This window comes from Lactuca sativa, chromosome 4, assembly GCF_002870075.4.
Source record: "Lactuca sativa cultivar Salinas chromosome 4, Lsat_Salinas_v11, whole genome shotgun sequence".
Taxonomy (NCBI): domain Eukaryota; kingdom Viridiplantae; phylum Streptophyta; class Magnoliopsida; order Asterales; family Asteraceae; genus Lactuca; species Lactuca sativa.
Genome location: NC_056626.2, coordinates 46,784,394 through 46,811,080, shown reverse-complemented (window position 1 = coordinate 46,811,080; position 26,687 = coordinate 46,784,394). Strand labels below are relative to the sequence as shown.

At 30.8% G+C, this 26,687-nt stretch overlaps 1 protein-coding gene across 1 annotated transcript; it reads left to right on the top strand.

Moving 5' to 3' along the window:
- Positions 1-20,969: 20,969 nt before the first annotated feature.
- On the top strand, positions 20,970-24,157 carry LOC111914727 (glucan endo-1,3-beta-glucosidase 14). The gene is made up of 3 exons (XM_023910435.3): positions 20,970-21,200; positions 21,303-22,384; positions 23,534-24,157. The coding sequence occupies exons 1-3, from the start codon at positions 21,134-21,136 to the stop codon at positions 23,618-23,620; spliced, it is 1,236 nt and encodes a 411-aa protein (XP_023766203.1). The 5' UTR covers positions 20,970-21,133; the 3' UTR covers positions 23,621-24,157.
- The last annotated feature ends 2,530 nt before the right edge of the window (positions 24,158-26,687 follow it).

Sequence of the window (26,687 nt, the reverse complement as noted above, 5' to 3'; positions counted from 1 at the left end):
TGTAGTTTTTACATCAAAATTCTCAAGTTTTAGATCAAGTGCATTCACGATGGCTAACAGAACCCAAATCTTCTTGTACTTCAAAACATGTGAGAATAACTCGTGATAATCAATTCCTTCTTTATGTGAGGACCCCTTCGCGTACCAACTATTCCTTGAACCTTGGTTATTTAACTTCAGGAATTCATTCTTCTCTTTTAATGGTGCACTTACATCCCAATAGTTTTTCTCTTTTCGGTAATGGATCAAGATCTCATGTTTCATTATTCTCTATTGATTACATTTCTTCATTCATCATTATTAACCAACTTTTTGCTTATTTTCTTGCTACTTCATCTTTGTATGATCAAGGTTCCTTTGTATCAATGTCATCCCCAATTGCTAAATCATAATCTATTGACATATATCAATAGAATTGACACATTTAAAATATCTAACATATTTTTCAATGTTCTTATTCTTCCTTATTTTTGCTATAATTTCTTCTACATCTTCTTTATTTCTATATTGATATTGATATTTTCGTCATGTCTAGTTTGTTCCACCCTATAGGTAAAACCATGATCATGTTTTTATACAATCTCCTCTTCATTGGGAACCATTTGGAGGTATAAAGCTCCAAAGTTGGTTTATTTTTCATTAGATCTTGTGTAAGCCTTAATTATTCATTTTTTGTCCCAAAGTCAAGTGCTTGGTGAGTAGAAGGTACTCCAAAGCCTATAAGGTGTCCTTTCAAAAGTTTTAAGTCATATCAAGTCATAAGGATGCAAGATTGAATTTTGATTTGTCTACATCCAAGAGGTAGGGTGTAGAAAAGGATGAAGCAAGCTAGGATTTTAGTGTTGGGCTCCTTGTAGCCATTCAAAGGCATAAAGTTTGCAACTTTATGGCCTTAGGGGTCTTAGTGAGTTTAGATCTAAGTTTCGGTTTTGCAGGGGTTGAATGAGGGGTGTGTACGTCGTGCGTAACTCCCTATACACCGCATGTAGTACATCCCAGCCGCAATCCTTCCACTTCGGTCGAGTACGCTGCGCATACCAGTTGGTATGCCAAGCGTATGACCCAATCCAGCTTGGGGTGTCCTTTGGGCCTTAATCGTTGGGCTTGCTACTTGGGCTGGACCATTGACTTTCTTGTTGTTGGGCCACTTCAGATGATGGTTTTATTTTGGATCTTGGATGATCCTTGGGTTTGGGCCTAGGATTTTATTAGGCTTTAAAGTCTAGCTTGGCCCATTTTACCTTGGATATTAGGCAAGTGTTGTAGGTTTTTAGTTTGGGATATGTCTCAATTATTAGTTAGGAGTCTATTGTTTAGTTAGCACGAGGATTTCTCCAGTCCAGCAGACCGAGCGTTTATCTAGGATTTTCAGCAGTTGAGGTGAGTTTCCTCTCTATGTTCATGGGTTGAAGGCACCAATACCGACCCATTGTTTGTTGTGGAGAACTTTGGATGCCTTGTGATGATAATATGGAAGACCAGGATCTATCCCCTGGAAATTGTATGAAAGACCCGGATCTGGCCCTTGGCAGTTATATGAAAGACCAGGATCTGGCCCCTAGCATTCGTATGAAAGATCGGGATTTGGCCCTCGGCAAAACGGGAAGATTATGATTTGGCCCATAACATTTATTTAATTTTGTGTGTGTTTGGTACTTGGCGAACTCACTAAGCATTATACTTATAATTTGTGTTTATGGCTTTAAGTACTTCCATTTCCAAAGGAAAGGGTGCGGTGTGATGGAACAACATCCTCCCCTCACGGTTTCTGCATTTGAAATAATTTATACTCTGATGATTTAATACTATGATTTGTATGGAATCCAAACAATTAATGATTAATTTGAATGACCTTTAAATGAAAAAAGCTATAACTATTTTGGGACGTTACAAGTTGGTATCAGAGCCTTGATTTGAGGGATTCAGGCACACTTACGGGTGTATCAAAACTCAAACTAAGGAAATGATAATTTTATTAAGAAAATAAAAAGTTAAACTTCTGAAAAAGGTTTTATAAAAAAGGAAGTGGTGTGATGCGTTCGATTAGTCGAGCTCAAGTAAGTGGCTCCCAAGTTAACTGTAACATCCCGATAATAAGTACTTTTAATTTTAACCCTATAAGTGAATTATATTGAATTTTGGTCGCTAAGCAGAAGGAAGTGTGCATTGGTAACGCTAGTGGAATTTTTGTAATTTGGGAAGTTTGGGAGTATGCCATGCGTACGTGTGTACGCTTAGAGTACTAGGGTGCGTCTTAGTACATAAGGTGTATATAGGTACGCAGGGCGTATGTGCAAGACATGTAAACCCTAATTTTTAGGTTTTGGCTCACATTTAAACCCAATTATAGCCTCATTTTCCCTCACCTCTTCATCCTCCACCCTCTTGATACATTTTTGCAACTCTAACCCTCTTGTGAAGCATCTCTAAGCTTGAGTGTGTGTGTTTTGTGCTTTTGAAGACGAAGAAAGGAAGAGTAGACCACCTTGAGGGAGTGAAGTTCTCTATATCCAGGATCACACCACCTGTTGGCACCATTTTGAGGTATCAAATTCTGAACGTGGCGTAGTTTCTTGTAGATCTTGTTTTGGGTTTAGTTTTAGGTTCTTTTTGTCCCAAATGTGGTGTTTCGTGAGCAAAGTATGTTCTTGACCCATTAAGTTGTCTTTTGAGACCCTTGGAAGGGTCTCGAGTCATTAAAATGGGTTTCAAATGGTTGGTTTTGCTCCATGCATCTTGTAGAATGTCTTAAGGGTTTAAGAAGTTGAGTTAATCACCTAATGGGCATGAAAAGTCATAAAGCTGACTCTTGAGTGTATTTTAGCCATATATATGAAATATAGACATAAGTACATATGCCATTAAGCACTTAATGAGTTTTAGAGATTCTAGGAGTACGCCTAGCATATGAGGTTAACCACCCCGATGGTGGTCAACATCCGACTACGCCTAGCGTACCTTTGGAGTACGCCCTGTGTACTCATTCTGAGGTGACTCGGCTGGGTTGACTTAGTAGACTCAATGGATTTGACCTGTTTAACTTTGAATTTGACCAAGTTTGAATTAATAGTATTTTAGGTGTTTTGTGAATTTGATTATGATCGGTCATTTGGTTGAGGTGATAGTTTGAGCAGAGATTCGGAGTCGGGACCTCATCAGCTACTGTTCAGTTTATGAGGTGAGTTTTCCTCACTGTACTTATGAACTGAAGGCACCAAGGCCGGCCCAAAGGATTAGATATCATGTTATGTGATAGTATGTTTTATGATTTAGTGATCTGTTAGATCGATATCCTGATATATAGATGATGTTATGCTTAGTGATCTGTAAGATCTGTCTGATTGTCTGTTGACTGGTTATATGTATGATTATTTGTTATGTATATGTCGACATGGTTTATGTGTGGTTGGATTGAGGTGAACCAGTGTAGACTAAAGGTTAAGAGACCCGGGGCATTCCGGATAGACTATAGGCCAGAGCGGTGTAGCAGTCAGGCCGAAGGCCCAGAGAATGTTCCAGATAGGTTGAAGGCCCGGTGAGCCATTCCTGTCATACTGCAGGTACTGTGAGCGTACCAGATAGTCAGTAGGCTAGTTCGGCATTCCTGTCAGGCTAAAGGATCTGTATGCATGTTAGTTAATTATGCTTATGTTATGTGATTGTACTTTGGGGGAAACTCACTAAGCATTGGCTTATAGTTTTGGGATATGTTTTACGTACTTCGGATCACCATGGGAAGGCGAAGGCGTGACCGTACACATCCTCTAGTTTATGAATTATTATTTTGGGAGACTCTGATGTTTGAAAATGTTTTGAAAATAATGATTATAAACAATTTATGAATTTGGGTTGGTTTAAAAAGTTAAAAATTTCTTGTGAATTTTATGAGTGTTATAAGCTAGTATCAGAGCCTTCATTTAAGTGAATTGAAGGAACAATCGTGTGAATCTAGTATCAAACTAAGGAAAAAGATTTTAAAAATGATTTTCAAATTGTTTTCAAAATAATCAAGGAGGATGCGATGTGTACGATCAGCTAGGGCCTGTAAGTAGACCCTAAATTACTACACTGTTATTTGATATTGTGATATGTTACAACAGCATGTTACTGATAGGCTAGGGATCTTCAGGAATTGCATGATATAATTTCCTGATTATATGATGCCTGGTAGCCTAGGGTTCTTCTTTAGCCTAGGGTACTTCTTTATATGGAATTGATATGATTAAATACACATGAATTATCATTATTTTGAATAAACACTTTCTAGCTTGTGAATATTTATTTAAATACTTATATGCTATAAGTAAACAAAATCATTTTAAACATCAATATTTACATATGTTATGTTGTTAAAATAATACAAGTAATAAAAATAACATATACGCTCCGTCTACAAATGTGCTATGACTGTATAGACATTTATCAAATTGGTAGTTTCAATGTATCTCATACATTCACAAAAATATATAGATTTATATATTTATACTAGTTATAGAACTTGTATCTTAGGCTCATACATGTGTTTGTGTACACCACCCAAGGTCTTATCAACTGTTTAAACAAGTATCGTACTCTTTTATGTTTACGTTTATCAAATATACTTTTCGTTTATCCGTTTATCCGTATTTTAAGTACAACCTTGGCAAATAACTTTATTCATATATTTGTATGCCCGTTTATCTGTATCTGCGGTTGTTAAGTAATACCTTGGCAAATAACTTTATTAGTATATTCGTATGTTTGTTTATATATTATCCATACAACTTTGTCACTATAGACATTGACCAGAATATATATCTCTCTCTCACACACACACACACACTACCAACCATGGGCTTGGTTACTTTCCAAACTATTTTAAGTATGGAATTACTTATAGAACATAACGTGTTGGCTTTCAAAGATTCATTACAGACACAATTTTATGTATGGATTTACTTATACAAACTACACATTTTGGCTTTTAAAACTCTTTGAAAACACTATTTTAACCATTATCATACATACAAAGAAAATACTTTTTAGACTTTTTAAAAGTATTACTGCGGTTAGTAGAAAACCTGTAACGCTCAGCAACCTCTGTGTTGACCCTCAAACTTACATGTATTCTCAGGATTTTTGTAGACAAGCGTTTAGACAGAAGATTAGTCATGGATTACAGACGACCTAACTATCTAATTTTTGTTATCTGCTTACTTGTTTAAGGTAACTATTGGACTATTATTATCTGTAAGAACCATGTATTCAAACTTAATAATGGAATACAAATGTTGTTTTGTTTATCGTTGTACTTGTGTTATATATTCAATTTATATGTGATCCATGAGCTTATCCGCACTCTTGGCATGTTCCTATTGGATTAGGTTTCTAAGCCCATAACTATAATTGGTATGTACTTGACCCGATAGTAGCATGGTCCATTTGGGTTGCATTCACTGGAGCAATTTGATAGGAATGATATTTGAGAACGAGATTATTTGTGATTTATTAATGTACTATAAGAATAATATATTAATTGAGAAATCATATTATTTATTTGGTATTGACCAATAATTAAGTTGGAAGTAATTTAGTGATCAAAAGAGACTGATTAAATTAACAGGGGCTGATTATGTAAATCGGTGATACATATAGTTTGGGCTAATGATCCATGATTGATTAGTGATTGACTAAGCTTCTGAGAGTCCATGAAGTGTTATTCCAAATGAATTATTGGATCAAAAGCCTAAATGAATGGATTAGGGTTTACAAGTGACCCTTGGAATTCTACACTATACATGTAACCCCTAAAGCCCTAAAATCGACACACAAGTATTCTAAGAAGAGTATAGACGATTTTGGTGCCTTCTAAACCTCACTCATAATCCTCCATTTTTTCTTGGTGTTTTGTGACTTATTTGAGGTATCACATTTGAGGTGCTGAGCTCTTGTAAGGCTAAGTTCTACAAGCTACAACAAAGAGGTAATCATCTAACTCGTTTTATGTTTCAAATATCAATGTTGTATGCTAGTTAGGCTTAATGTTTTGGAAAATGAAAATTGCATTTATAACTAGAGAAAACTTAGATCCAAATCATTAGGGTTATATGTGGACCATAGGGATGTTATAGTGCTCAAAACCCATCAGTGGTATCATAGACTAGGGACTTTTCTGTTATATTGATCCAGTTGTTTGATTTTCAAACCGGAAAAAATCTCATTTCTGGTCGCTGACTGTTGGACTCATCGAGGCCCATAAGGGAACTCGACGATTTGGATCATATGAGATAAACTCGTCGATTCCATGCAATGAACTCGACGAGTAGGATCCCTTGTTTGCAGTTTTTTGAGTTTTTTTGGCGAGAATTGAATTAGGATCATTACCACAAACTGTTTTGTATCATAAAATTCATTTTTTATGATGTGCTGATGATTATCCTCATCCAATTAAAAGACAATTATCAAATTTTAAGATAATAAGTTGATTATTTGTATTATTTGATTTGAATTGCCTTGCTATGTGAGTTAAATTTGGTTAATTTGGTAAATAATAAATTATATGAAAATTTTATTTGTTAAATTTGATCTAAATGTTTCTTGAAGAGTTTCATAACTTGTCATCGGGTTATGGAATATGAAAAGTCTCATTCAAGAAGCATTAACTTCTTAAGTTATGGAATTCACGACGTTTTGAAGAGTTTCAAAATATGCCCTCGAGTTTTGGAATTTGAAAAGTCTCATTTATGAAACATTAAAATTCCAAACCCTAGAATTTTAAAAGTTTAAAATTCAACCCTTATACTAATATAATATTAAAAGTTTAATACTTATATATATATATATATATATATATATATATATATATATATATATATATATATATATATATATAAGACAAGTCAATCATACCGTTAGTAGGCCTCATTCACGAAGCCGATCTATAAGGGTGGTATAAGGAAACTGCCTATAAATGGTGGTTGAATGGGTGTCCACTCTCACCCACCGCTTCCTTGATTAGTGGAGGGTTGTTAGCCGAATGAGTAGGATAGGACATTAATTCTCATTAATAAGTATAATGATATTATAAATTAACTAGACTTTTATAAATTCCTAATCTTAGTTACTTTAGGAAAATGTGTAAATGGTGCTATTCCATGAAATTGCACTTTGCACCCTGCCAAGTTGTTAGTGGAGCGTGTGTGGTTAATCGGCACACTAATTTAGGACTAGAAAGGGTGGCAAAGGGTAGTTTGATATTTTTCATAGATCAATGGAGTGTGTGTGGTTAATTGGCACATTGATAAATGACATCAAGAGTACCAAGCACATTTGCATGGTTATTCACACCTTGTTTGTGATCCTCAATATCCCAGACACAAATTTGAAGGACATAATAGAGATTTAAACATACCATTGAAAAGTTCAATGAATCTCAAAAGAATATAGGAATTTCAATTCATTTAAAACTTAATACTCTTTTTTTGTTTTTCATGGTGGAAATTGGTAAATCGGCATTTACCTACCATCAAATATTTTGCAATTGGATTACTGCATCCCTCTTCCGAATTGTAAAATATTGTGTTGGGTCCTAGCCTTAATATTTCATTTTGGTGTTATATTAAGGATTCTTATCTAATCTAAACTTTGTCTTTCTTTACATATGTCTACTTCAAACACTACTTCAAACTCAAACTCTTCCGGCTCTTTCTCCCTCATGAACTTATGTGGGAGGGTCATTTTTTATGGATCAAATTTCAATGATTGGATTCGAAACATCCGAATGTCCATTCGATACGAGGAAAAAGAGTATGTCCTCGACAAAGAGCTAAAGGAGATTGATGAATTCACTGCCACTCTTGAACAAATAGTTGAGTATAGGCCTCATGAGAAGGATGTGACAAAGGTGTTGTGCATCATGATAACCACTATGACTCATGAGCTTCAGAAGTCTTATAAAGGACTTCTAGCCTTTAGAGATGCACCAAGACTTGATGGAAAGGTACCATCAAAGTGCTCAACAAGAAAGGTATGAGATCATTTCTTCCATGATAACAACAAAAATGAAGGATGGAGAGTCTATCACGGCCCACTTGCAAAAGATGCAAAGGTTTGTGGACCGCTTGCTGAAGTTGAATGTCAACTTCGATGAAGAGTTGGCTATTGACATTATCCTACACCGTTTGCCTTCTTGTTATGATCAATTCAGAATGACTTATCATATGAACAAGGAGGAAGTCACTCTAATCAAGCTTCAAGGCCTTCTCAGAACTGCTGAAAGTAGTTTGAAAGGAAAATTTTTTGTAACTACTCTTACTACTATTGCTCCTATATTGGCAATTGGACATGGTAAAGGGAAGAAAATGAAAGCTCCTTCAAAGAGTCACAAGGGAAATTCTCATGATGGATCCTTTTCTAGTGTGTCCAAAGGTGGTTCTGTTGCTCCCTCTTCCAATCCAAAAGAAGCAGAGTGCTTCTACTGTCATGACAAAGGGCACTAGGAACGAAGCTGCCCCAAATACTTGCAGGACATCAAGGATGGGAAGATAAAGCCCACCTTCGCAAGTATTTATACTATTCATTCTAATAACTCATCACATGCTAATTCTTGGGTCCTAGATACAGGATGTGCTTTTCACATTTGTTATGATTTGCAGGGTCTAAAAAGAAGTAGGGATGTGGAGCACGGGAAGATAAACCTGATCATAGGGAATAGGAAAGCATCGCCTGTCACCAAGATTGGAGTTTCTTCTTTATTGCTTAGTAGTGGGTTAGAATTAGATTTGAATAATTGTTGCTACTCGTCAGATATGACGATAAACATTATTTCTTTTCATGGTTTGTATAAACAAGGTTTTAGATTTTCATTTAATAATGAAATTGGTTCTATAACTGCTTTTTATAATGGTATCTTTTATTTTGAAGCATTGCCTTGTAATGTTATATATGAAACTGTGATGGTTGTAGACAACTTAGGAAATAATGTATTGCATATTGATTCGTCCAATGGTTTGGACAAAGCATGCTTGTGGCATTGTCATCTTGGACATGTTAACAAGAAGCCCATAGCCCAACTCCAAAAGGATGGAGTGTTGGAGTCATTTGACTTAAAGTCGGATGACACATGCGAATCTTGTTTGCTTGGAAAGATGACCAAGTCACCTTTCACTAGTACTTATGAAAGGGGTGAGGGTTTGTTGGATCTCATACACATCGATGGGTGTGGACCCTTCAGATCCGCCACAAGGGATGCCAACCACTTCTATGTGACTTTTACCGATGATTATAGCAGATATTAGTATATCTACTTAATCAAACATAAGTCAAAAACCTTTGAAAAGTTCAAAGAGTTCAAGCAAGAAATGGAGAATCAATTGGGTAGGAAAATAAAGATGCTTCGATCCGATCGAGGTGGTGAGTATCTTAGTATTGAGTTCGACGACTATCTTAAGGAATGTGGAATTGTTTCACAATTGACACCACCCAGGACACCGCAGCTTAAAGGTGTGTCTGAGAGGCGCAATCGACCCTTGTTGGACATGGCTCGTTCCATGCTGAGTCGAGCTTCGTTACCTTTCTTATTCTGGGGGTATGCCTTAGAGACTGCCGCCCATATCCTTAATCTAGTCCCAATTAAGAAGGTTACCAAAACATCTCACGAAATGTGGACAGGGAAGGTTCCCTCGTTGGCACATATCAAGGTTTGGGGTTGCGAGGCTTTCGTAAGACGAGAGACTCACGACAAGCTTGAACCTCGTAGTGAGTGTTGTATTTTCATTGGCTACCCACAGAAATCCTTTGGATATCTCTTCTATAGACCGAGTGACAATGTTGTCTTCGTTGCAAGGAGAGGGGTTTTCTGCGAAAGAGAACTCATATGCCAAGAGAACAGTGGGGGGCAAATTGACCTTGAAGAGCTTCAAGAGTTAAGTGATGAAGGAACCTCAAACACTAGCGCTCAACCCGAGGAGGAAACTCTTATTGAACCAGTTGACGAGTCTGTACCTCTGATACGTTCCACTAGAGTTAGCGTTCCACCTGTGTTATATGGTTTTCATATAATAGTTGAAGGTGATATGTTTATCAGTGATAGTACATTGATAAATTTGGATGAACCTAACAACTACAAGGAATCCATGGCGGGTCCTGATTCTGCAAAATGGAAGGAGGCTATGGACAGTGAGATTAAGTCCATATATGACAATCAAGTTTAGAACTTGGTTAACAATGTACATGGTCGTAAGACGGTCGGGTGCAAATGGATCTTCAAGAAGAAGACCGACATGGATGGGAAAGTACACACATATAAGGCGCGATTGGTTGCAAAGGGCTTTGCAAATGGATCTAACTCGTTTTATGTTTCAAATATCAATGTTGTATGCTAGTTAGGCTTCACGCTTCGGAAAATGAAATTTGCATGTATAATTAGAGAATACTTAGATCCAAAGCATTAGGGTTGTATGTCCACCATAGGGATGTTATAGTGCTCAAAACCCATAAGTTTCGCCTCGACCAAGAGTGTGATAATCTACATGAGTGTCACCTTTTTACTCTTAAATGAATACTTTGATAAATTTTAGGAACCACACACTTTGACATTCTGATTTTTTCCTCATCCATTCGACGGCTCATTGCTTATTCAGATGTAGATTATCTAGATTGGATGCCCATTCATCATATAATCAACATTATGCCACTATCTATTCTTCTTCCCAAATCGCCTTTTGTGGTTCTACAACCACTAAGGAACCATATCTTGATCAAGTGTTGAAGCTATGTACCTTAATATGAGGTTGCAAATGTTGTTATTAAGACTAGTTGGGTTCAAAACTTACTCATGAGCTGCATCAACCGATCGTAACTACCATACTTATTTTATGTGAAAATGTCAGCGTAATTTACCTGACTTGCAATCTAATTCAACATTATATCAAAAAATTACACTGAGAAAGATATTCATTTGATCAATATGCAAAAAAAAATCTCAAAAAAGTTGTAGTCTACATTATTTTTTGATTTTGGTCCGGTTTAAATGATCGAAATCCTTCAATTCAAGCTACAAGGAAGGTTGTTAGTGTATTTATATGTTGTATGTACTTCTTATTATGAAGCATAATGCCTATCTATGGAGCCCAGTCAAGAATCTCTATGTATTTTGTATATATTTACAGTTAATTAGAAAAGGAGATAATGTGAAAACTATTTTGTGTATCAAGATTAGTTAAATTGCACCAAGCATGTGGAATTTTCACGATGAAGCTATTCCTGCGTGTTCTGGAGTGAAAGTATTTACTTATGTCTTATATTTCCTGAATTCAAGTCAATTTGTCAATTCAGATGAGCATAAAACGGTTTCATTGAAAGTGAAATGTCATTTGCTTTCATTCGTGTCGGCCATATATATATATATATATATATATATATATATATATATATATATATATATATATATATATATATATGTGTGTGTGTGTGTGTGTGTGTGTGTTAGGTTATTATGTTCTAGATAACAATAGTGTGTACATAAGGACAATTATGGACCAATGGATGAAAATAATGAATGACTATGATTTTGAGGGTCTATGATATTAAATTGGAATATCATGGACCATATTATCTGTCAAATTTAATTATAAGGGTATTTTAGACAATTAACTATATTTAAAAAAAATGAAATTTTCAAATTTTAAGGGATAATTATAATTTTTTTAAATTAATTCAATTTTAATTCTAATTTACCTTGTAATCATAACCAGTTATATCCTATTTTACTCTGTTAAATGAAATTATGTTAAAATGACATTTTATTAGAATGACAGTTTATGACATCCTTTAAGAAAACATAAATAAAAAGAATACATGAATAATTCCATTATCAAAGAATATACAAACTCGATCCTTGAATTAACAATATATCAAATAATTACAATCTATGATTGTGATACAAAAAAATATTCTTGAATAATAACAACATTGTATGATTGTGATAAAAAAACATTCTTTAATAATAACAATATTTGCAACAAAAACTAAGAATAGTTAAAAAGAAAAAACATCAAAATCTCCCAAAAACATTAATTCATTCTGAAAGAATATTATTGCTAAGATTCGTTTTATACATTCTGATATAATACACTCACGTTCTCGTTCTCATTCTCCATATTTTCTTTCTTTTCCTCATCAATGAAAAACCTCTTCAAAACCTAAAAGGGAAAAGAACATCAAAATCATACAAAAACATTAATGCATTTTGAAACAATGTTATTGCTAAGAATTGTTTTATATATTCTCACAGAATACATAAGAATACATTGTATTGTGTAATTGATTTTCATAAAAAATTAATATTTAATTTGTCACGAAGGATTGACAAATAAGGCGATTGAATAACATAATTGGATAAGAAAAATAAAAAGTAAATAACATAACTTGATTGTTGGTCTTGAAAAGACTTGTGTTACACAATGGAATTCTACTAATAGATTACCTATATGCAACCATTAAAATATACCTTTGATAGAGTTAGCATCAAAGTGTCACTAGTTTTCACTGTGAAAAACATCTATTACAAAAAAAATAATAAGAAGAAAAATAAAAAATAAAAAATAATAGGCAAGCAAAGATTTTAAAAGAATCAGTAAATCTAAAGTTTGATTACCATTTACTTTCACTATATATATATATATATATATATATATATATATATATATATATATATATATATATATATATATATATATATATATATATATATATATATAATATTTTAAATTTTGGCTGGATACAACAATTTAAATTGACAATGTGAGCCGGATTCAATGTATTCTAACATAATATTTTTTTCATTATAACCTAGTCAAAACAAATTAACTTCACAATTAAAATTCATTCTAGTTATCCATCATAGTAATAAAGTAAGAATCAGTCGTGTTTTTATATATCCAGTAACACACCTAGCAATTCACAATAAAAATAATAATCATATATATATATATTAAAAAGTATATCAAAAAGCTTCAAAAACTCTTGAAGTTCTCTTGAAATGCAGTTCACAATTTGAACTCTCTTTTTCGTGACTTAAAAATATAACACAAATTGAAATGAAAACCTTTAACATATTGAATTGTTGTGATATGGAAACGACGTAGATCAAATATTAATTATGAAACTATTCATACAAAGAAATAAAACACGATTAAGCTATCCCTAAAGTAAATTGAAATTTAATCTTAAACCAGATAATCGACGGTTCTCCACAAATGGTCTACAACAATAAATTAAACGTGTTAATTCTTAAACCAGATTTTGAAGGTTGTTTTCAAAGTTAACTGAAATTATTTTTAAAATCATCAATAGTTCAGAAATCAACTTTACTTAGTCGATTTTATAGAGATCAAAGGAGAAGAGAGAAGAAAACTTCCACCGACAAGCCGATTTCTTGGTGTTTGAAAGAGGTCACCGATCTGGATAAGGCCCATTACTCTGTGCGTTGGAAAGAATTAAACACGAGAAAATGGAATTAGGGTTGTGGAGATGATGGCTTTAAATGACAGTAGATGATGTTGATGATCATAGAATGATAGTGAAGGGGTGGGGTTGTTGAGGTACTGTTGGCGGCAGCTAGAGGAAGACCGGTGATTAAGAATGTCGATGGTATTTTTATGATGATTGAAGGGTTTAGTAGGGTAAGGTTTTAATAGGTGCATAAAAAACATCAATTGTTAATTTTGGATATTAATTAATATATATATATATATATATATATATATATATATATATATAATATTACTAATTTACCCTTATTAATTTAATTAATGATTAAATTATTACTAAATTCTCATTTGTCTATACATATACATAATAGTTGTAAAAAACATTTGAACATCTCTATCTCTCTCTGTGTGTGTGTGTGTGTGTGTGTCTTTATATATATATATATATATATATATATATATATATATATATATATATATATATATATATATATATATATATATAGACTTAGCTTATTTTATTCTAACTAATTATTGTGCGGATATCGTATGCTATAAGAATGATAAAGAAAATATGTTGTTTGATAATATAAATACGTTCAGTCTTACATAACTATTGTCATTAACACATATTCTCACTAATTAAATCCTCTATAAGGTTATTATACACTTATTATTATTATTATTCTTATTTCTGTCAGAATGTTTGTCAGAATGTTTATTGGGTCGTATTCTGTCAGAATAAAAATGAGTGAAAAATGATGTGTGACAACAAAAACAAATACTAATTAGCGAGAATGCATGAAAATGACGATATTTTTGTAAGGTTGAACATATTCACATTGCTAAAATACTTATTCTCTTAATAATTCTCATAGCATACGATATCCGCACAATAATTAGTTAGAATAGTTGAACATACTCTCTCTCTCTCTCTCTCTCTCTATATATATATATATATATATATATATATATATATATATATATATATATATATATATATATATATATATATATATATATATAAATGAGAATACCTAAAAGGTTGAGAACGTGAGAACAGTTCTGGACCAATCATTTTACAAGGGTATATTAGTAATTGCGTATTTAATTTAAATTATAACAAATCTTAATCTCCTAAATTTTAGCAATATTAAATACATTTACCTAAAATAATAGATTAACCGATTTTTGTTTTATTTTTTTTATTAATATAAGTCAAAATAACTTTTATTAATTTTTTGTTATAAAAAATCATTTTTTAAAATTTATCATTCATAAGATATTATTAATTATAAATGAGTAAACCATGTTTGTAATTATAAAACTATAAAGTTGTAACCGTAAATGAATAAAACACAATTTATATACTTATACTCATAAGTGTAATATATTCATAAATGAATATGTCAATACTAGTTTCATACATTTCTACATGATTATATTCAACAATGAGTAAACCATTCCAAAAGAAATATATATATATATATATATATATATATATATATTGAAAAATTCATCCATATGTCGGCAATTTTCTTGAATCGGTTGTAACCAACTTCTTCTGTTTGGATAAAAATGGTTGTTTATGTAACGAGCACCGGTGATACCAAAAAAGTGATAGCATTCCCTTTTCTTTGATAAATACCTACAACATGCCAATAACATGTAAATACAATAATAAGATCAAGAAAATATTAAAATGAATGATTAGTAGCAAAATCATGTGGTGTTATAATCATAAATGATATAATTATAATCGATTATACAATCAATTCTATTGTGATAATTATAATTATAAATGATTACTATTGGTGTCTTCTAATAATATGTACAACCATGTGTATAATCATAAATGATTATAACTTAATAACAATCATCGACTGTATAATTTTATAACAATAATTAACTATCGTTTACAAACCAATCAATTCCTTTTAGTTCATCTTCCTAATCATATATGCATAAGCCAATACCTGAGTACAAAGCGACACAATATCAGCAAATCGCAAAAGAACCTTTGGGGGAATTGTCTTCCTGATGCCATGCTTCAACCATTTCATCCAACGATTTACTGTCATGAAGTCTGGAAGAAGTCCATAGCACTAGCAAACACAACTAACGATGTTTACAATCATAAGTGATTATAACGAACACAATTGACGATGACCCGTCCGCCATCATCAAAATTGAGAAAAATAGAATGAGATTTATATTCAACAATGATTAACCCACTCCAAAGGAATATATTTATAAATGAATATGTCAATACTAGTTTCATACATTTCTACATGATTTTATTCAACAATAATTAAACCATTCCAAAAGAAATATATATATATATATATATATATATATATATATATATATATATATATATATATATATATATATATATATATATATATATATATATATTGAAAAATTCATCCATATGTCGGCCATTTTCTTGAATCGGTTGCAACCACCTTCTTCTATTTGAATAAAAATGGTTGTTTATGTAACGAGCACCAGTGATACTATATCAACTCTTAAAACTTTTAAAGAAACGTAACTTTTGGCTAGGTAGATACAGTATAACAAGAATATAAAAAAAAAGATTTAACAAGATGAAAACCAGAGGTTGAATAAGTAAAAAATTTGATTCTTACCCGACTTTTATCAAATTGTGTGCCATTGGAGATCCCATAATTCCAAGACCAAGAAACCCCACACGCGTAGGGTTTTCATCTGCCATACAAAATAAAAGATTGATGAAATTGGGTGTTTAGATATGTGCTTTGAAAGTGATAATATGCTAAACAAATTCCCCCTTTCGGCATCTTTTCCCATATTAAACATTATATTGGTTAATGTGATTACAATTGGCCAACTAAATTTGTAGAAGTGAAATTGGAATTTAATCAGGAACGAGGAAGTATAAATTGAATTTTACTCCGTCATCAAAACCCACTGATAATCACAACTAGAACGCACTTGTTGAGAATTCCAAATTCACAATGAAGTAAATAGAATTGAAAAAATGGATACCTGAGGAGGTTTGAGAAGAAAATACTTTGAAAGAGAAAGAAACTTTGGGAAATCAGATCGCCGGAGACTTGAGGTTTCTATGTCTGTTTCGTCGTCGATTACCGGAGCCATTGTGGCCACTGGATAACATACTACGTGCTGATCATGATTGAAATCAGTCGGACTGTCGCCTTGCTGGAGGCGAGACCCAACTCTCCTTCCTCGTCGATTCCATTTATATTCTTTCAACAGAGGAGGTCTAAACAACCATCAACCCTAGGATATTGAAAGGTCTAGTTCTCACGAATGGAGGAGCCAATGGATGGAGGCGTATTTTCATCTTCAATTGGTTAAAAACCTAACTTAATTAAAGAAAGAGAAAGAGAAAAAAAGAATGACGTCATGACCAAATTAATTTAGCTGATTTTATAGAACCATAAAAATGGATATTCCATTACTACCCTTGAGACCCTTAAATGTAAATTTAATAATTATAATTTGGTTCCACAATTCTTGTAATTTATATAAATGACACATTAATATGAACCCTTGATTTTAAGATTTAAATGGCTCAGATGTGTTCTCGCATTCTCAACATTTTTAGTGTTCTCAATTGATCCTACTCCTATATATATATATATATATATATATATATATATATATATATATATATATATATATATATATATATATATATATATAGTGTTCTCAATTGATCCTACTCCTATATATATATATATATATATATATATATATATATATATATATATATATATATATATAAAGGAAAACTTCAATAGAGAACCATAATTATTGGTTCTTCAAGGAACCTAATATATATATTTTTTTAATTTCTAGAGCTTATTCTTTATCGAAAAAAATCTAAAAATATCTAAATTCATATATTAACATTGTGAATGTGAATTTTTTTTTCGGATTCACGTTATGAATTTTCAAAAATTCACATTTTGAATTTAACGTAAAAAAAAATCGAATTTTATATCATTAGAAAAAGGATAAAAAGTTATGAATTTCTATATTTTTAGTTTTTTTTAATAAAAAATAAGTTCTAAAAGTTGTAAAACAGATTGGTTCCTTGGTTCATTGGTTAATTATTGTTCTCTATTGAACCTCACCCTATATATATATATATATATATATATATATATATATATATATATATATATATATATATATATTCCTATTCTAATAAAAAAATAGTTTTTAATCTCTTTTTGACATGTGTCATCCTATTAAACATCCTAATTAATGCATATTTTATTCTATTTTTGCCATGTGTCACCCTATTAGGCTTCATAATTAATGAATGTCATTTATCAACCTATTAATTTTCAATTTTAAATTTTCCACTCTAATTACATTAATTTAATTACATTAGAATAAAAATTAAATTAAAATTAATACAAATTATAAAATGATATAATTTCATATATTTATTTAAATTAATTATTATAATTTTATATAACTAAAAAAATATCTCTTAATTAATAATTTATTTGAAATTATTGATTAATAATTTTGAGTTCTCACAATAATAATTTAATTAATTTTGTAACCGTGGTTTCCACGGGTTATAAACTTGTATATATATATATATATATATATATATATATATATATATATATATATATATATATATATATATATATATATATATATATATATATTATACTTGCGTTTTAACAAAACATATAAAATGTTAAAATGTGTTAAAGATCATGATAACATATTTCCTTTAATATAATGCTTTAATGAGTAGATTTGTCATTTGTGTATCAATCAAGTGAAGATGTACATGGAACAGTGTAAATGTATAGGTATATCCAAATAAAAGATCAGTCTACGAGGTTGGTTTTCCCATGTGGCTATGAGAACGATTTTTTTACAACGAATTTCATTTGACGAGGCAAGGAACCCTTGGAAATTAAGGTTGGTTTTTCTTCATTATTCCATCCTAATTTTTTATTATGAGTTCATACGCATCTTTGGCGATTCCTGGTGTATATATATATATATATATATATATATATATATATATATATATATATATATATATATATATATATATATATATATATATATATATATATATATATATATATATATATATATATATATATATATATTCTAATAAATGAATAGTTTTAATGTTCTTTTGCCAAGTGTCATTCTAATACAACACATCATTAATATTATGTAATGTGTAATGTAGATATATCACGCAAATCTTTTCAAAATTCAAATTTACATTTTCTAATTATATATTAAATTTGAAGTTATAATAACTTTAAAAACTTGATATATCTCTTAATTAATAATTTATTTAAAATGATTTATTTAAAATAATTGATTAATAATTATAAATTTTTTTTATGAAAGTTTAATTAATTTTATAATCCGTGGTTTCCACGGGTTATAAACTAATATATATATATATATATATATATATATATATATATATATATATATATATATATATATATATATATATATATATATATATATATATATACTAATAATAGAGTATTCAATTTGCCAAGTGTCATAATATTAGAACTTCTAATTAATATGATGTCACTTGTCATTCTATTAATTATCTATTTTAAATTCATTAAACCTCCTAATTAATGTAATGTTATTTATCAATCTATTTATTTTTTATTTTTTATTTTAAATTTTATATTATTGTTTTCATTAGTTCACAAATAAAAAGAGTCTTATATATATGATAAATTAATTCGACATATTTATTTGAATCAATAATTATAATTTTACATAACTAATAAAAAAATCTCTTAATTAATAATGTATTTAAAATTTTATATTAAATAATTGATTAATAATTTTGAACTTTTTTACTATGAATATTTAATTAATTTTGTAACTGTGGTTTCCACGGGTTATTAACTAGTATATATATATATATATATATATATATATATATATATACCCTAATAAATGAAAATGTTATTGCCACTCGTCATTCTCTCATTTAATTTGCCACATGTCATTTTGTTATAATTTTGAAATATATTTATTTTCCACTTGTCAATTACATCATTATTCATTTCCACTATATCATTAATTTAGTTTCCATAAATTATACCTACTATAATAATTATTAATTTCAAATTTCAAATTTGAAATTTCAATTTCAATTTCAAATAAATTTACACTTTAAACCATTGTATTTAACATTTTATTATAATAACTCATTTAGTACACGGGTTTAACAATTAAACACATAATTTTAATTAATTTATTTTTTACATGTTTTTTTTTTCATAATTTTCACTTATTTCATATTTCAAAATCAAATAAACTTCTCATTTAATCGTTCTTATTTAACATTATGTTTTAATTAACCCGTATAATATACGGGTTTCACAACTAGTATATATATATATATATATATATATATATATATATATATATATATATATATATATATATATATATATATATATATATATATATATATATATATATATATTGAGCTTAAATGTTAAGATATCACTTTTTTTTTTGAACAGTAATTGCTTTCTTGCAAAGTTTTGTTTGTAAAGATATAGTGTTTATAACTATATAATGTCAAAGGAAATGAATAACTCATAAATGAAATCAAACAATATCCGGATTTCTAGAATGTCGAAATGATATATTAATAGTAATAAAGAATATATGCAAACGTGGTCGACGTCTTCCCTCCAAATGGTTAATAACATTTGGATTGCATGTCCTACAAATTTCCTTTAATTTATTTTTTTATTTTTTTGTGCAACACTATAGAATATAAAAAAGAATGCAAAATTGGAATGAATCTACTTTAAATAATATAACGACGTTGTCTAAAAATAATTTCTCTTTCGGTAAACTTTCAGATAAAGTTTGCAATTTTGTTCATTAGTGATTATTGCTAAACGATTACAACTTAAATTTTTATACACAATTCTAAAATGTTTTGGTTATCAGTATACATTAGATTTAGCATGATCGAATATTGTTTTACTGAATTATTTAAAAAAATTAGACGTTTTACGTTTTATGTTGGATGAATGTTACGACTTAATTTCCTTAATTTGTGTTTTTCTAAAAAATCCAATATTTTCTTAAGTTTTCAATCAATATTTTGTTGTCTTCAATAATCATTTTGATGTACGTAACTTCGGTTTCATTTATCTTGTTGTTGTCAAATGGTATTTCCTCTATATATTACTAACTATTAAATATTAAATATTAAATTAGTTTCTTTAAGATGAACGACGTACGGAATGACAAATTAAACGTTAGATCTATTTTTTTCGTTTACTTTTACGTGAAGAAAGTGACAGGGGTATATTTGTGAATTCACAGAATGACTTTGGTTTTGGTCTGGTTCCGAAATATGAAAAAGGCATTGATAAAAAGGGGGCTTGTCTTTTAGGACGAGTACTTAAGAGGAAAGAGAGCCCCAGCCTCAAAATCAAAGCAACCCTCTGCAACACTTCTTATTACCCCTTCACAATTTCTAACAAGCAAAGTAAAGAATTCCCCACTGCAAAAACCACATATATATACACATACATCCCCACCTTCATATTCCCTCCCTCTCTCTCTCTCTCTCTAGATCTCTCTTTCTCTCTCTAAACATATATATGGGACCTTGGCTTAGAACAGCTTTCATGGTACAATGTGTTCTGGGAATCATTCTTTCTTTATCAGGCACGTTTAATTCAAGCTTAACTTACTCTTTTGAATTCAGGTTTTTTTTTTTTTTTTTTTTTTTTTTTTTTCATGTTTTTGATTAATTTGTTATGTTTGTAGGGTTTGGATTTGTTGTGGAAGTTGAATCACTCGGGATAAATTATGGCCAAGTAGGCAACAATTTGCCACCACCGGATAAAGTTCTTGAGCTTCTGAAATCACTAAGAATCACAAAAACACGAATCTACGACACGAATCCGGATATCTTAAACGCATTCGCAGGTTCTGGGGTTGAACTGATCGTGACTGTGGAGAACGATATGCTTGCGACATTGATGGACCCACAACAAGCTTTGCAATGGGTGACAACACGTATCAAACCATATTTTCCGGCAACAAGAATAACAGGAATAGCTGTCGGAAATGAAGTGTTCACCGGAGAAGACATGACACTGCTGGAGAATCTTGTCCCAGCCATGGTTAGTCTTCAACGTGCGTTAGCTCAGTTAGGAATGCAACAGTATATTCAAGTCTCTACACCTTCGTCATTAGCAGTTCTCGCGAATTCTTACCCACCATCCGCCGGAACATTTACGCCGGAGCTCATAACCATAATGACGCAACTTTTACAGTTTCTTTCAAACACAAAAGCACCATTTTGGATCAATGCGTACCCTTACTTCGCATACAAAGATAGCCCAACTCAAATCTCTTTAGACTACGCACTTTTTAACCCCAATTCAGGCATGATCGATCCTCATACAAGTAAGCATTATGACAACATGTTATACGCTCAAGTTGACGCGGTTATATTCGCGATGGCTAGATTAGGGTTTGGAGGGATTGAAGTTCGGGTTTCTGAAACGGGTTGGCCATCGAGAGGTGACCCGAATGAAATTGGTGCAACACCTCAAAATGCAGCGATTTACAATCGGAATTTGTTGAGAAGACAATTGGGTGGTGAAGGGACACCATTGAGACCTAAAATGAGGCTTGAAATTTACTTGTTTGCTTTGTTTAATGAAGATATGAAACCCGGCCCGACATCTGAAAGAAACTACGGGTTGTATCAACCCGATGGAACCATGGCTTATAATGTCGGGTTGTCGGCTTTATCGACGGGTATGAACCCTCCAACGTCCACATCCACGTCGACATCAACGTCTTCATCTTCTATCTCGCTTACTTCCATGGCTACCAAGGTAATTTGATTGCTTAGATTTCTGTGTCAACATTCTCACACGTGTCACGTACATTCACATGCAAAATACCAAAAAAAAAAATCTATTATTTTTAATTCTATTTTCACATCTATGAATATATAAGATTTTCTTTACTTATTATTCATGCATTCATGATAATTTAATAAAATTTGAAACGTACAACGCTTAGAAACGCGTATAAAAACTGAATATTGCCCTATTTGTTTTAATTTTTTTAATTTAGTAGAAAACCACTTTTAGATAATTAGAGTAGATAGATTAACATATCTTTATAAACTTAACGTTTAACTTAATATACCCTTTTAATAAGCACCAACAGAGCAATCCACCCGACTAAAAGCTAAGTAAAGTTATATAAATCGTAATAATGATTATTAGTTGGCACAAAAGTAACATTTGATTGATAAATTGCCGAAAAAAAGTAATTTAAAAAAAAAAAAAAAAAACTTTGGGTTGAAACGTACTTACGGTGAATCTTTTATTAAATCAAAAATACTTTTTTTTTCTCGTATTTGTTTTTGGAGGGAATGAGTGTACTTTATACTTTGTGCTTTGTTGGTGTATCATAGAATCTTAGTAAATTGGAGCGCATATGGCACCTCCATACAAATATATTAGACACGTGGTCGTGTCATAATCATATATTTTTACATTGATGATATGTTGTCGTTTTCTAATTAAGGGATGTGTTTTTAACTTAATGAATTACATACTTGATCTAACGATGTGCTAAACAAAAAAATATGACTTAATATATTAACACACTAACTGTTTATCTATTTAGTTTTGTTTTTTCCTGATAGTATTGTTAAAATTGATAAATATTGTGGAATTTATTATTTGAAATAAAACAGTAAAATGATATATTTGTTTTGGTAAGATGATTCATTTAGTTTAGTCTAGAAACAGACTATACAGATACAACTGTCTATACTGAAAAAATTAATTCTCATTCAATCATTTTAACTACACCTAATTAGAAAACAACCCCTAAATACCATATATATATATATATATATATATATATATATATATATATATATATATATATATATATATATATATATATATATATTGTAGTAAAAATCTAATATGCAATCATTTATTAATTATATTTTATTGGTACAGGTGGAAAGAATGGATCATCATCGAGGCCTTTTGTGCTGGATTTCTTTCTGTTTGGTAGCCATGGCCACCACAATGCCACCATTTTAATTAAGAAAGTTCAAAACACCCCCCTGTGTACATACACGATACACCATTAATCGCTCTTGGCCTTTTGAGCTTCAAGATCATCCAAGCCGTTGATTTGTGCCAAAAGCATCTGTTCCCAATTCGAATATTGATCTGACGGTTTCAATTCATTTTCGTACAAAGTAATTGTTTTTTTCTCGTGAGCGAGAAAAATTAATTAGTTGGTAGTTGAGAAATTGTTACCATATTCTTTAGTCAAAAGGAACATTAGTATGATTAATATGTTGTATTTATTTATTTTAGTTTATTAATTCCTAATTATATCTCTAATCAATGAAAAGAGTATTAGAAAGATATTGAGATGGTTATTGTGATTGGTTAACAAGAAAAGCCTATGCTTTTGGACGTGGAATCCATGACTATTTGTATATAAAATAATAAGCAAAAGTCGGTGACGGAAAGACTTTTGTGAGGTCTCGTCTTATCCGTCTTGCAAATGATGTAATCCAAAAGTAATCGTTTTATCTTTTTTATGGGAATTTTTAAAACATTATGTCATTTTGTACCGGTTAACGACAAAATTATACCTTTATATCTTTTCATGTGATATGTATTTTTTTTAGGAAAATGTTTAAACTCATTTTGAATTGGTCATTTTGAGTATTTTTCGTTTTCATATTTCTTTATAATTCTAAAAAGATTATATGTATATTTTCTATGTTTTTTTTGACACGATACGATACGATAATTAAACGGATAAGGTTAGGGTCATTGCTTTCAACTCGAAGATGACTCAAATATGACCCGTTTAATTATATATTATTTATTATAAATTTCATATTTTTATAAATATATTATATGTTATAGACTTATAGTAGGCAAACTCGAGAGTTAAAAGTAATATTTAAAATTTCAAAGTTACTTAATTATTTTTATAAATGTATTATATGTTATAATTTTTATATTTTTATAAATAAATTATATGTTATAGACTTTTATTCATCCTCACAACCTATCCCTTTACTCTCTAACTTTAACTATTTTCATTTTTCCTTCTAAATTTACTATAAATTTTGTCATTTCATCTCATAACTCCAGTGTTTCACTTTTTCCTTTTTGCCTCCACAACTCCTACATTCTAACCTTTAAAATATTTCAAACCGACATGACACAACATATTTACAATGTCTAAAACTTAACCTGAAACCTGACACGAAACCGACACGAAAATAAACGGGTTGACACAACACGATACGATAATTAAATAGGTCGGGTTAGGGTCAAGCTATTTCAACCCGTTTAATGTCTTGACACGACACGAACCCGACACGACATGACACCTTTTCCAGGTCTAATGTCGTCTTCATAATCATAGAGATTGAAATTTATCCCTATATCAATACCTCTAAATTTTATGAGAGATCGATCATAATTCACAGGCTATGTAAATAAAGCCATTTTCATCTCTCATTCTCAACTTAATCATAATCAAAATAAGAAGAAATCAAAAAAAGCACAACTAACCTCTCAACACCTTCTTATAAACATCAAGGTTTTCACCAAGGCTCTTCAAAACCCACCATTCTATTTGATAATCGCCATTAATTATTTCATTAAACTGATGATGCCTTCTTCGAGTTGTAAAATTGTCTTCCTAGGAAGTCTATTGGTAGCTCGACGATGGCTTTTAAAAATATGTTGAATCTGGGATGATTTTCTTTTGTGTATCTGAAATTATTTAAGGAAGAAAATTAAACACACCCTAACCCTAGTGCCTTCATCATATTTCCGCAAGGTTGTAAAAAACGCTCGACGTTAGCTAATCGGTGGACTGGGGTCAAGGGAATAATCGGCTAGCCGAAGATTTATCGGGGACCATTAATTGCTAATTTGTTGAATTTTAAAAAATTAAATATGACTAATATCATATCAAAGTTCGTAAATACCACTAATATGATAACAAAATAGGTTAATATGATTAATACAACACTAATCATGCCTCAGATTGTTTCCACTGAAATAAAACTTCTTTAAAATGTTAAAATTTCATCGTTTTATAATGTTTCACTCATTATGTATGTAGGGATTAATCGCTAGGCGCCCTCTAATGGGTCGAGTAGCGCCTAGGGATTAATCGGGACCTAGTCGGGATTTTTACAACAGTGTATTTTCGACCTACAAAAATCAACTTAGAAGAGAAAGAGAAAAGAAAATAGAGAAAAACACACATACAACAAGATCAGAAAAAACCCAACACTATTCATCGTTTTGAACCCTTACATTCCCCTTTTCTCCTATGTGGTTTGGATTAATGTATGTTTCTTTTTTCTTTTCTTAATATGTATATTACAAGGATTTAACTAGTATAATGAATATGATTTGATTTCAAGATATTGTTCAAATGAATCTTTCTACCTCTATAACATAGAACACATAAGCGATTTTATGATTTCGAAAAAAAACTCCAGATACAATTTCTGAGTTTGTATGTATGTGTTCATCCTCATTTTTTGAATCATATGAACTATACTTCCAAACCCTCCACGATGATCTGATGGAACAAATTAATGAAATTTTAGAACTTTTTGCCTTACCTCTTGAATCTACGATCTGGTAAGTGGGTCCCACCCAACTTGTTCCTTCTTCCTATATTAAGAGCTTCGACGACCGACCGTATTGATCTTCTCCAACAAGTCATCGACGTCGATGGTACAAAAAATAGAGAAACGAGATTTGGAATGGGGATCATCAATAAGGATGATGTTTCTGAACGAGACAAATGAAGATTGTGTTGGATGTTGTTAGAGAAATTGAGTATCTTCATACTTTGGCTTATCAGAGTTTTGGATTGGTGAAATTGGCGCCTAATGTAGAGAAACCATTGAGTTCATGTGAGGATTTGGGGTTGGAGATGCTCAGATTAAGATACATATGAGAGAGAGAGAGGTGGGCCTTTCTTATTTTTAGTTACTAAAATAGATAAATAAATATTAAACTTAAATAATGAAAGAAAAATAAAAAATAAATACATCAAGGGTACTTCAGTCATTTTAGCTTATCGAGGGACCAAAACCACATCCAAAGTAGC